Source organism: Hylaeus anthracinus, unplaced genomic scaffold, assembly GCF_026225885.1.
Source record: "Hylaeus anthracinus isolate JK02 unplaced genomic scaffold, UHH_iyHylAnth1.0_haploid 3, whole genome shotgun sequence".
Lineage (NCBI taxonomy): Eukaryota > Metazoa > Arthropoda > Insecta > Hymenoptera > Colletidae > Hylaeus > Hylaeus anthracinus.
The window spans coordinates 5613158-5626339 of NW_026535284.1; the positions used below are offsets into that span (position 1 = coordinate 5613158).

Sequence of the window (13182 nt, forward strand, 5' to 3'; positions counted from 1 at the left end):
CTGTTACACCGAAATCCCCCTTAAATTGCAGTGAAGATTAAAGTATTTCATATTTACAAGTAGAGTCCAGACGTTGGAATACACCTAATACAATAATAACAACATTCTTTTATTTAACAAACGTGTTTATTTATTCAATAATTTCTTACTACTTGCATAGGTCCATCCTTCAAACAAGTTCAATAGCCAGCAATATCTCATTCTAGAGATTTTAAAAGTTTAAGTATAATTTCGTCTTGTTATCACCGTATTTTTCTTTACAAAACATTTAACAAGTGCGAGTTTAAAATTTTCTCACTTTTATACATTCACATTGTCTAACTATTCCATATATTTATTTAACTATCTCCGTTTCTTCTTTATATCAGATAAATACATATAATTTTAACATTATGAAATACCATTAATAAAATTGTAAAAGCACCAGTACCTAGGTATACCTATATAACTTTAGCAAAGATATAATAAAAAGATTAATACAGTATACGTATAAAACTATCTATAACATTACAACTTTGCATTGATAAGTTGCAGATATATTGATCTATGGCATATTACTCGACATATTTTTATACTAATTCCTAACACAATCACAATGTGTTAAAAGTGACGCGTTAATATATACAATTTGTAAAGTCATGAGTAATTTATGAAAAGTATCTCTTGTCTAATTAAAATAGTTAATGTTGTCGAGATTCGTAACAAGATTCGTTTTATATTTGTCTAATATTATGCAATAAGATATCGCGCATTACATGTCTAATTCTATGAACATAATGACTAGACTGTGGATTTTTATGCGTTCATAGGAAATTTGAATGTGCAAGAAATCACAAAATGCACACAGTATGCAATAATATAAAAGAAATACTAAAAGTAAAATTCATATTATAATGTTTACAGAGTAAAATGAATTCCTACTTAGGTTCAATTTTTTGTAGGTACATATGCAAAGATTTTGTTTTGCATAAAGATCCACAGTCTAATAATGACAATGTGACGATATACAATTGCATTTAAAACGTTAGATTATTAATCATTCTGTAAGTATACCGTGAGATGTAACGAAATATGAAGTGAATGTTTTCTTAAACATTAAAAACATTAAAAATATCAATCTTTTACTTTCATGTACGTTTCATATAAAAGTATCAATCATATCATTTATCTTTAATACGTTTAACGGGAAACTTTGAATACTTTGAATACTTTAGCCCAATATTTTAACTTAAATACTGTATTTTAACGAATAAAAGGGATTAAAAATAACTACTATATATTTAATAGTATTGTCCTTGGGGTCATATTTTTCCATTACGAAATGAATTTTGTTTACTGTCTAAATAACAGTCAAATATTCTTCCAAAATATAATATAAATATAATCTTCTATATATTGTTTATTATATTTGTTTACTATGTCTACTCGTTAATCATGCCATTATTAAAAGACTTTTAAAAATAGATTGAAGTAATCTTATCTGGGGAAGAAAGTACCTGAGAGCAAAAGTATTCAATACGTGCTAAATATTTCTGAAATTTTTAACGAGCTCTTTAATTGCTATAATTGACAATTATTATATCATTTCGAAATATCTTGTACAAATATCCATATAAAAATTGGCATAGCTCGATTTTGTGCGTTTTGTCGTTTAATGTACAATACTAAAGAATATAAAATATAAATTTTTTATTTATAAAATTACTTAGATATCGCGAGTAAATCGATGAAAAAAGTTTGATGAATTACATTACTTGGCTCTTTTTGTTTGTACTATTTTAAAGTGTCGCGTTTAAAACATGTTTAAGCAAAATATGAATAAATGGTGCTCTATAAGCGAGTGAATCTTCTCTTTCGAACACTTTTGGAAAAAGTATTCAGTGTCTTAAGTTTCTACTAAAATATAATGGTCGTAGTTTCTCTTCTCATGTTATAATTACAGAGCTCCATTCTTCGGAGCTTGTTGCTTGTTTTTCTCGAGGAACAAAGTCTTTAAATCTGCTAATGCCCTCTCTATTTGTTTTGCAAATCTGGCAGCGTTCTAAAAGCAAGTACAAGGAAAGTTAGATTAGAATTTTAGGGTAAATTTCAATTAAAATTACGTAGATAAGCATGCAATAGTCGGTCGAGGTTAAGTAAATGGGGTACTCTCCGATCAGGCTAACTTTTTTTATCATAGGTAGCCCTTGACCTGGCGATTAGAATGGTGGTCATTTTAATCCTTAACTCCCCTCCCCCTCCCCCTCAGGGGTTAAAAACTGAAATGGTTTAAAAAGTGTTTTTTTTTGCGATCTCGGTGGGTACGTCATTTCCAACCTCTTTTATTTTATAAGCTGTGTATAAGCTTTTGTATAAGCTCCCAAAGGCCCATTCTCATCAGTCTATTAGTTCAAGAGCTACAATTTTGAAAAAAATGTATAACTGAGAAAATAACTAATTTTCAAACACCTGTACAATCCATAACTTTTAAAATTTTGAAAAATCCTTTGAGATATGTTTAATGAAGTATCACGAAAGACTGCACTATATTACCCATTTCCCTTGAAATGATCCATTAAAGTAATTTGATACTTTAGTTTATGGTCTCACCGTTTTAGGAGAACTAAGTTTGCAAGAGACATGAAAGAATATACGATTTTCTCCAGCGATGATGTAAGAAACACCATAACCATCGTCTGCCACAGGCCCAAAGCCACCTCCTGCAGAAATACAATTTGGATGTTTCTTCATATCTATTAACGACGTCTGACCGTGTGGAGTTTGCGAAGTAGACAACTTCCACGGTTCGCTTAAAACCTCCTGAGAAAGAGAACAACTGTTAAAAACATTTCTCTAACATGTCACGTTAAATGATCATTTAAAGAACATTACCTTTAGGAAGGGAGAATCCACTTCTAAATATTTAGACACTACGTATAAACAAAACAGGTGTCTATCTATTCCTTTGCCACACATGGCATCTTGATAACCCTTTTGGTGTTGTTTTGCTGCAGCCATCAGTAATTTATACTTATGATCTACCTATAATGAAAGTATTATTTGAGAATATAACATGAATTTAAATAGAATTTAAATGTAAGACTGTGACATGACTACTGTAATTATTTTTAAAAAGATTTTAAAAATAATTTTCACTACATGAAATTAAAAATATAAGACCTAAAGTTTACTATTAATTTATCTTTTGTTACTTACAGTTGCTTCCTTATTCTCCATAGCCTTCACCCACTCTGTAGACTCAATTGTACATGGTCTGACTGTTTCTGTTCTTCCTTCTCGGAACAATCTGGTCATAGAAGCTTCGTAAGTCAAATTAAATTTATTAGAATCACGGTAATACGCCAGCTGAAGAGCCATTTGTATGTAAGCATCGGGCGACATGGAATTCTTCTTAACGAAACCTTTACCGTATGCATTGTGCTCATAAATGCGTAGTTCAACATCGTTTAATAACGTCTGTGCAACCTGATAATTAAGAGTATTATTTAGTAAAACGTTTTGTAAGTTACATAAAGTAAATTAAATGAAAAATACATTTTATTTTAATGAGTTTTATGGTGGTAACATAATACGAGAAATATTTTATTAAGTGTAACAATTAAAATTTGTTTTTAAATTACTTTTAATTGCAAAAAGTAATTAAAAGGTCTAAAATATTTCGAAACGTATTAAAAAACATATTTCAATGGATTAGACATTACTTTATATGAGTCTTCGATAGCAGCTATACAGTTTGGAGTTAAATCCCATTTGAGGCGAGTAGGAGCAGGAGGTGTGAACTCTGGTACACCTTTGGTATGTCCATCTTCTAAGTATCTGTAATATGTTGCAGAAAAATGTGTATATGTACAGAAACGTATACAGGATGGAGCAGTTAACCAGTTACAGAACGATAATGCTCGAACTGTTGTATTGATACAACAGTTTCAATATATCTTAGTAACAAGTAGCTGCTCCACCCTGTATAAATGGTGAAATGTTAGTACGCAATACAACAGATGCAGGTTAAATTACACAACAAGCAGTATTTCTAATGTAAAAGTTAGTTCAACAAGGAAAACTATAACAAAGGAAAATGTTTTATTAGAAAAATGAAAAACATAAGAAACAATTACCCCATTTGCATGTCATTAGCGATAACATATTCCCACAGAGTTCCCATAATAGGAGCATCAGCCCTAATAAGCACATTGTACAAAAAAAAGAATTATTCAAATTATTTCCATAAAAAAACAAAGAGTTGGTAGAGAATTGGCAGAATTTACATTTGTAGATCCTCAAAGTTGTATAGTTTCGAGTAGTATTGTTTAGTATACATTGTTTTCTGTTTAAAGAAAATTATATACAAGATGACTCTTGTATCTTAAATACTTTGGTTGGTTATTGTGATAGAAACAAATGTTAGAGGAAAACTTTGTTTGCTTTGGAGGAAGACATACTATGATAGACAAAACAATCCAACACAGGATGAATGGATGGATGTGTGAGTATAGAATATGTAAAAACCAAGTCCAATTTCTGGGCCGAAAGGCTAAAATTAATAAACTTACTACTACAATTATTTGAAGGTGATATTTTCCGAGATTTCAAGGCAACCGGCCTTTTTTTTCAAATAGGTTGAGGTAGTTTCATCATTGTTATTTTGTAACTGATAGAAAGACAAATTCAAACATGTATGATATGTTGACTGCGTGCATTGGAATATGATTGTATAAGAATAATTCCTCACAACGTCATCTGAAAGTAAACATATTATTTTACATGCTTGAATTTGTTTTTTTTTTCTATCAATTACAAGACTACAATATTACAAATACCCCATTCCACTTAAAAAAAACATTGATGACTTTGAAATTTCGAGAAATATGACCTTGAGATAACTTTCTTGTCTATTATAGTATGTTTAGCAATGTTTCCTCTACCATTTTTCCATATTACAAAAAAACTCATGAAATATTTAAGATTCAAACGTTAGGTTAGAGACACTTTGTATACACCGCTACCCTCCAGAAGTTAATACATGATTTATAGTAAAGCACTTTTTTCGTAGGCTTGCTGAAGAAGCTAAGAGAACTAGAAGAAACAACGAAGAATAAGAAATTTAGCACATTCGAAACTGTGAACTTGAATTCTTACGCTCTATCGACGATTTCTTGAGACAGCATGTACTCCCACAAATGTGACATCACTGCAGCATCTGCCCTACTCATTACTTCTCATTATGTATTGATTTTAACGTAATTTATTGCTACTCTAAAATATTTGTTAATAACGTACTTGTTCTAACATACTATATTACATTTTGATTAATAGAATAGTATTTTTATCTGCCTTTAACATCAATAACGAATTTATATATTTTACTTCTTCACAACTATAGACAGAAATAATATAATAAAGATCTTGCATGTTTATTGCGAAAAATGTGTCGTGTTCGCATCCTTTTAATGAAATAATGCATTTAAATTTCATGACATGCAAGTTGTAATGTGATATTTCTATTTCCTAACCATTTTCTTGTCTTATTCATTATATTTTTAAATAAGATTGACTTCATTTTATAATTTTTAACTCCTTCGACAGGAGGGAGTTAATACTTTCATATGAAAAAACTCACCACGAGTGTTCAGCATTGAAACCAATCTGTAAAATATTGAAAAATATTTTAAAAAACCATAGAATATACTACAATAAAGTAATATACATAATAATATACCACTTACTCTGCCATTGCTGCCTACACACAAAGTAAATGATTTGTCGAACCACCTGTTATATCCGTTGCCATGCAATAGAATTCGACCATACTGGTCTAATTTTTCTGGATTTGCCTAAAAGCGAAAATATATATAAACATTATACATAAATGTATTATTAACTTACGAATAAAGTTTATTGTAATTATTATGACTTACTGGATCATATATGTATGGTTCATCGTCTAATACAAGTACGAATGCTGATTTTTCAATAAGATCCAAGGAAGCCTTATTCACTCCTTTCGCAAAATATTCTTCTCTAGCTTCTGCCCATGCTGTTCTCTCGCCAGCTGTTAAGGCAGCTAACTTTACTTCGCCATTCGCTGGTTCTGATTTGTCATCTAATATTTGCTGCATTTGACTGCAATATACATGACTCGTTACATAATTATCAATAAATTTCTTTAAACTTTTAAATATTACATTCATTTCTAAATGTTTCCAGACTAATTAAAATTGATTCAATATTAAGTGATTCAACTATTGATCATGGTAAAAATCAGTATACATATAAAGTATGACATAAAAATCGAACTGTTCTATTGAAGTATACTTATGTACTTCTTACCCAAAGTTATGTACTTACGTACATTTACGCATGCACAAACATTGAACTGTTCTACTGAAGGTATACTTATCCAGCAAATTAATTAGAATTACAATATAGAAATACAGTTATATTCAACTTACACTTCTATTTCACAAGGTTGAAGAATTCTGTTGTTGTGATAAATAAGAACTTTGAAGTATTTGCCCTTATGATACACAACGATGTGTTTAGAGTCCTCATAATGCACAAGTTTATCAGTCTCGCGCCCAGGCACTCTTGTAGTATTAAATACTCTTTCGTATTGCCACGAACACAAAGGTACGAGTCCCTGAATCAAAATCTAAAAATGAAAGTAATATTGCCTCAGTATTTTTACTTTTTGTTGCACTATTCTGAGACGATTATGTCTAAAATGATTATTGCTAATTTTAATATATTTAAGAAACGGGTGAAATTTTCCAACTTGTGTTATTGTAATCGTTAAGCGTAATGTTAAGCAAAATCTCTACGTATTTATGTGGTAAACTCTACCAAGAAATAAATGAGAAAAAAGTCTGAAAATAAAATGAATATTTTATAAAAAAGACTTGGTTACTAACTGGTTCTAATTCTTGTCGTTCGATGAGACGTCTGTATTGCAAGCATGAATAAACAACGGTTGCAGCACGAGCAACTTGTACAGTACTTGGATACATGAGAATAGCATCGACGCCGTAAAAGTTTGAGTTCACCATGATGGGAGATCTTCCACGCAGGTAGACGTACTCTTCCCACCAATCGGAGACATAATTAGTGGCCCACCAAGATTTTAAAATTAAGTAACGCTGAAGTTTCACTCCAATGCCATTTTGAAACTCATTCGCCAATGTTTCCATGCGAGCATAATTTGCATCATCCAATAATGGCCGTACACTTCGTAGATACTGTTTAAATAAATGTTTGGATTAGTATTCAACAAAAAATTTGTAATTTGGCTTTATTATCGTAGAACAAAAGTAACAAGCAATAGAACAAAGCAAAAGGAGACAAATTGAAAGTCTTAACACTTGGGTGTTACATCCCCTATGTGTAGGTGACAAGGATTTTTACTAAAGAATTAAATATATTAATCTTGAAGGTGAGGTGTTAAAGAAAATAAATGTAGCATTGATGAATTTTAAAGAGATTGCAAAAATGAGTTCTACTACAAATGTTAGATTATATTATTTTTGATTGTATAGAAACACAATTTTAACTGTAGGAATTTTCATAGTTATTAGTCTGGTAGTTAAAATTATAAACTTATAAAGTACTTCATAGTCTGGTAGTTAAACATAAAATTATAAATGATTTCATAATCTAACCCGTTTCATAGTATCTTCCACAGAGGGTAATGGTAGTCGTGGCAAGGATCCTTGAAAACTGTACAGCATGGGTTTGTGCCATCCAAGGAGCAGCTTTACCAACGAAGTCCAGATTCTGGTACTTTTTGAGACTGTAGTTCCTTTCTCTCGCGATTCATACATCCATCCTTTGTATATAAGCAATAATTTCAAGGTGTATCGAATTGCGTATATCACTACCAGCCATAAGAGAAGTCCAACTACGAAGCATCCTGCCAAATGTGCTAGTATCCAAGATCTATTGATACAAAAAAAGGAAATAATTGATGACAATATGCAGGATCTACCAAAAATGTTTCGACCCCATTTTTTAGGTATATCCGGTGGTGCAATTAAAAAGGTAATTTCAAGGTCATAGTGTAATACACTGGTGAATTCGTCTCGACGTCAGCAATGACCCTATGATGTCCAAAATGTATGATGCCATTTAAAAATGCCAAGGTGACCTTTACTTTTTTACGTAAAAGACATTTTTTCAGATTTAAGAATATGCGAACATATAGCTCGCTAAATACTGATAAACATTTGACAGAAAGATTTTTTAATTGAACTACCGGAAATACATAAAAAGTGGTGTTGAAAAATTTTTGATAGACTCTATACAATTACTGTACAAACTACAAATGTTATACACAGTAATTACAGTTTACAGTTACAGTATTAATTAAATTTACCCTGAGAGGTACGGCGCAGTTTTCCCAACAAGATCGTAAGGTACCTTGTATCCTGTAAAATGTACAGCAATCACTATAGCTACAGTGAACCATAAGCTCTGTAAAGAAGCAGGATAGATTCCGCTTCTCAGGTTGTTCTGAAATCATTTATCATCCTTTAAGACTCTCGCTTTTCAAAAGACACAATATTTATAATATTTACTTACAAGAAACTTGAAAAGTCTCTTTTTCCAGGAACGGACACCCGATTTCCATACCAAGTTTAGAACTTCCCTGTCGAAGTTGACATCCCATCCTTCGTGAGTAATAGAAAAACTAAATGCTACAGCTGCGTGAGCTTCCGCCATGTCATAGATTATCAACTACAAATCTGAAATTTAAAAACATCTAATTATAATGTTAAGTATTAAAGGAGTGCCTGTGTGCAGGTTTTGATTATTTAACCATTTGAGTGCTGGGAATGCATTCAGAGAAAGCTATCAGACACAACTATCACACAATTATATATTACAAAAATAATTTTCTTGTATTATAAAATTTGATGTAAAAGGATTACAACTATAAGTTAATGTCATCATGTACATTCAATTGAAAGAGTTCGCACTAGGAAAACATGTACTCTACAGCCATTAATTTAGCCAGAAGTGTATACAAAATTTTATATAATTAGTAAGAAAGAAATAGAAAGAAAATATATTTTTGTATGATGCTTTTATTGCAACATATAGATAGAAGAAATAAATCTGAATAGTAGTAAGTTCCTAGTATAAGAAAAAGTGACAAATGTACTATGACTGGTGCATAGAATCAGTGTAATAACTAAGTTATGGTCGAACATCTTAATAAACATATGTAGATGTAAGAAACAAACATATATAGTAGTAAGTAATTGGAATAAGAAAAGTTGGCCAATGGACTATAAGATTGACGCATAGAACCAGTGTAATAACTAATTTATGATCGAACACCTTAATAAACATATGTAGATGTAAGAAACAAGCATAGATAGTAGTAAATAACTGGAATAAGAAAAATTGAGAAATGAAACTGATATACTGACATTTATACATTAATACATAGATATGTATATAATACATACATAGTACATACGTTTGGTCAAGAGTATTCAGCACTAAGTGGTTAAATGCAATTTTCATGTGATAGAGAGAAATCGATGAAACCACTAGGTGTAAGATAAGTGACAGTTGCTCTGTGTATATAATGTGCGTGTAATGCAAGCGCGACGCAACATAATAGGACGCGTAAAGGGGGACAAACCGCGTAAGGGGCCTCCTCTCACCCATGGTCAGGACTGAATTACCGCTCGTACGCTTCTCTTATATAACCTTGGACTTTGGACGGCGTTCATCTGGCTGGAGGAGCGGCAATAATTTTACCAAACAATTATTCGATCTTGCTGCACATTCTAAGTGCATCCTGACATCGCGCTTGCAGTCTGACAATGAGACAATGTCCATTATAGAAATTTGAGGGAATTGTAATAGATAAGTTAACGTAGTTGTTTGATGGATTTATTTAATGGAAGATTCGAATGAAACTTCACTTGATTGTTGCTGGATCAAATATGAATCGTACGAGCCTATTTTTATTTAAATCGACCATGACGGTTTTACGAAACACGATATTAAGATATTGTTATTTTAACGCCCTTAAATGGAAGACTCAGATTTTCACTGTGAATTTTTTCAATTTAAATGAAAATGCAATTCAGAAAGTTGCTGAAAATTTGTTATGTTGTAAAAGACTGAAGTTATGTGCCATTTAAAAAAAGATAACAATTACTGACCGCTCCAGTTTTATGAAAAATGATATAAAAATTTAATAATTTGAACGGACCCTCTTATGGAACATACAGACTTCCATTTATTAAAAGATCAAACGTCATTTACAAACTACATAACAATAATAACAATTATTTATTGATCGAACCGTTACTGAGATATAATTAATTAAAATCTGAAACTTCTCTATTCGTCGATTATTACGAATGTATGTGCAGATGTATGTATTAATTTATTATGGACGTGTGTGAGAGCAGGAAGACTGTACCTTTACACAAATTTTCAATTATATTTTTGAACGTGATCATTTCGAAACAACTACTTTAAGTATTTTTTTTTCGAAGCTTGGTAAGCAATGTGGAATTCCTGGTATTCAAAATGTAACAGGATGTGGATGTAAACAACGGCATTTTCCTCGTATCTGTAATACTAAGCGGTAGGTTCTCGATTGAATATCTCAATTATGTATGCAAATTATATACATGAAATAAAACGACATTTCTTGTTAGAAATCATCTTTAAATATGTGTTTCATCAGGGCCGGTTTTAGCAATATTGGCACCCCGGACAAGATTATCGTGGCGCCCATTCAGGGATATATACAGGGTGTTCCAAAAATGTTGTAACACGTTGAAAGGGGTGGTTCAGGAGATGATTTCAAACAACTTTTTCCTTAGCGAAAATGTTGTCCAAGGTTTCGTTAAGGAGATATTAAGCGAAAACCCCGACCAATCAGAGCGCGAGTATGCCGGTTGAGCGTATGCTACGTGCTAGGCGGCCGCGCTCATACGCTACCGCGGGCGCTCCAACGGTATACGCGCGCTCTGATTGGTCTGGGTTTTTTTGTTAATATCTGCTTAACGAAGTTTCGGACAATATTTTCGCTAAGGTAAAAGTTGTTTGACGCTCCCAAAAATCTGGCGCCCCGGGCTGTTACCCGACCCCCCCCCCCCCTCCAACGCCGGCCCTGAGTTTCATAATTATTTCAAATTTTGTCGCTCGCTTAATTTCATAATGTGTATGTATACATATGTGTACATGTACATAAACATTGCTGTTTATAAAAGATTTGTCCACTCAATCACATCGACTAAAAATAAAGAATCGAGTACTATTTCTTCTACTGGTAAGAGACCTCTGCAGATTAATTGTGAATATAAATAATCCTTCACTGTCAGAGATAAAGCATTAGACTGATTATAATAAATACTGTGCGCATGCAAATGCCACGATGCCAATCACAGACGATATAAATGTGTCGTTATTAATGACAACTTGATCGTGCAAACATCGATAGTAATTAACTCTTTCATGTGGTAGCATTCCGATAGTTCAGTATAGAGTGTTAGTTGTAATACTCTGTTGGTAATATTACCCATGGGTGACAGGTCTTTCCGTTGAAGAATTAAATAAATTAATTCTGAAGATGAGAAAATAAAGAAATAAATCTGCATAGAATTCGTGAATTTGTCTAAACTGTAACAAATTTAAATTCAATAAAAATAAGTTTCAGTTGTATAGAAACGAAGTGTTAGGGCCATATTTTTCACAAGTGTTACTCTAGCAGTCAATGTGTTAACCAAGCAAGGTTTCAAGTGACCAACGATTACGAACCAAGAGTTCGTAGACCACTTGACTTCATTTGAAATCGAATGTGTATAATAAATGCATCAACGGTACGATAAGATTGCTGGAAAAAGATCTACACGGTCAATAAAACAGTTTAACGCTGGAGTCGGGGAATTTCTGACTGTACTTTTCTGTGATTTTCCCGGAAGTATTAATCTCCCGAGGAACGAATTTTAACACGATGACTGCCACACAAATATTCTTGAAAATTTCTGCTAGGATTAAATATTATTTAGACTATCGAAGACTACATAATCGAACATTTATCGTAATTAAACTCGTTTCTTTTGATCCTGAAAACACGAGAGTTGCGAGTAGTTATTAAAGAAAAATTGGATAATTAGTATTTTCATCGCTACTAAGTAATGGCAAAATAAATTTGACACAAAAAATTGTTTACACTTGAGAACAACATAAAAAACATCAATAATATAGACATCATAACACAAATAAAGTTTATTTGTGACTTTTATATTTATGATTTCTCGAAGAACGACTACGGTCGTAGAGCCAACAAAGAAATGCGCAAGAGGTATAAAAAATTCTACGACGTCGTCGACATCCTCGAGAACCATGAATCGCGCTCATCCGTAAACGTGGGTTACTGTACACTTAAAAAAGTGACGAGTCGTTGGTCCCAGAAGACCCGACAATAATAATTACCGCAAGTAACTTTCTCCTGGCGAAGATGAGCCCGTCGTGCACCAAATCGCGAAATTTCATTCAAATAGATCAAGAATAAAACTAATTTATACACATAGCAATTTATTTGACGGATACTAATTTAATACTGCTTTATATTTTAAACGTTTAGTACCAGAGTGTGGTTGGTTACACAGATATACAGGACGTACCTAATATATTTACATCCTACAACTAGGATTCCATTTATTCAATATTAAGTTATACATAAATTGTGTAAAATGACAAATTTTTAAGAAATAATCGAAATTTTACTTTACATTTTGTTGTCATCGATATAATCATGTTTCTACAAGTTTTTGTATTCTGTAAGTTACTTTATATGTTACAATTACGTTTTATGATCACAATACCTTCTAGAATTAAAATATATACCATATATCTATCAAAATGAGGCAGGATATATACAGGGTGTCCCAAAAATATTGCAACACCTTGAAAGGGGTGGTTCGGGAGGTAATTTCAAACAACTTTTCCCTTAGCGAAAATGTTGTCCGAAACTTCGTTAAGCAGATATTAACAAAAAAACCCAGACCAATCAGAGCGCGCGTATACCGTTGGAGCGCCCGCAGTAGCGTATGAGCGCGGCCGCCTAGCACGTAGCATACGCTCAACCGGCATACTCGCGCTCTGATTGGTCGGGGTTTTCGCTTAATATTTCCTTAACGAAACCTTGGACAACAT

General features: G+C 32.3%; 1 protein-coding gene across 4 annotated transcripts in view; it reads right to left on the bottom strand.

The window, feature by feature from the left end:
• Positions 1-104: 104 nt before the first annotated feature.
• LOC128893977 (carnitine O-palmitoyltransferase 1, liver isoform) overlaps positions 105-13182 on the bottom strand; it is a 17900-nt gene continuing 4822 nt past the window's right edge. Inside the window, exons 1-16 of one of the 4 annotated variants that reach the window (XM_054155326.1) lie at positions 9476-9630; positions 8572-8735; positions 8366-8502; positions 7653-7929; positions 6909-7232; positions 6450-6649; positions 5916-6120; positions 5724-5831; positions 5618-5643; positions 5137-5202; positions 4116-4178; positions 3702-3816; positions 3196-3465; positions 2872-3021; positions 2590-2799; positions 105-2041 (exon numbers count right to left, since the gene is read on the bottom strand). In XM_054155326.1, coding sequence (XP_054011301.1) covers positions 1937-2041; positions 2590-2799; positions 2872-3021; positions 3196-3465; positions 3702-3816; positions 4116-4178; positions 5137-5202; positions 5618-5643; positions 5724-5831; positions 5916-6120; positions 6450-6649; positions 6909-7232; positions 7653-7929; positions 8366-8502; positions 8572-8712 — 2397 coding nt within the window. In that variant the 5' untranslated portion in view covers positions 8713-8735; positions 9476-9630 and the 3' untranslated portion in view covers positions 105-1936. Of the gene's footprint in view, positions 2042-2589; positions 2800-2871; positions 3022-3195; positions 3466-3701; positions 3817-4115; positions 4179-5136; positions 5203-5617; positions 5644-5723; positions 5832-5915; positions 6121-6449; positions 6650-6908; positions 7233-7652; positions 7930-8365; positions 8503-8571; positions 8736-9475; positions 9631-13182 lie in introns of those variants that run through there. The other 3 variants (XM_054155325.1, XM_054155328.1, XM_054155327.1) reach the window with 3 other exon arrangements.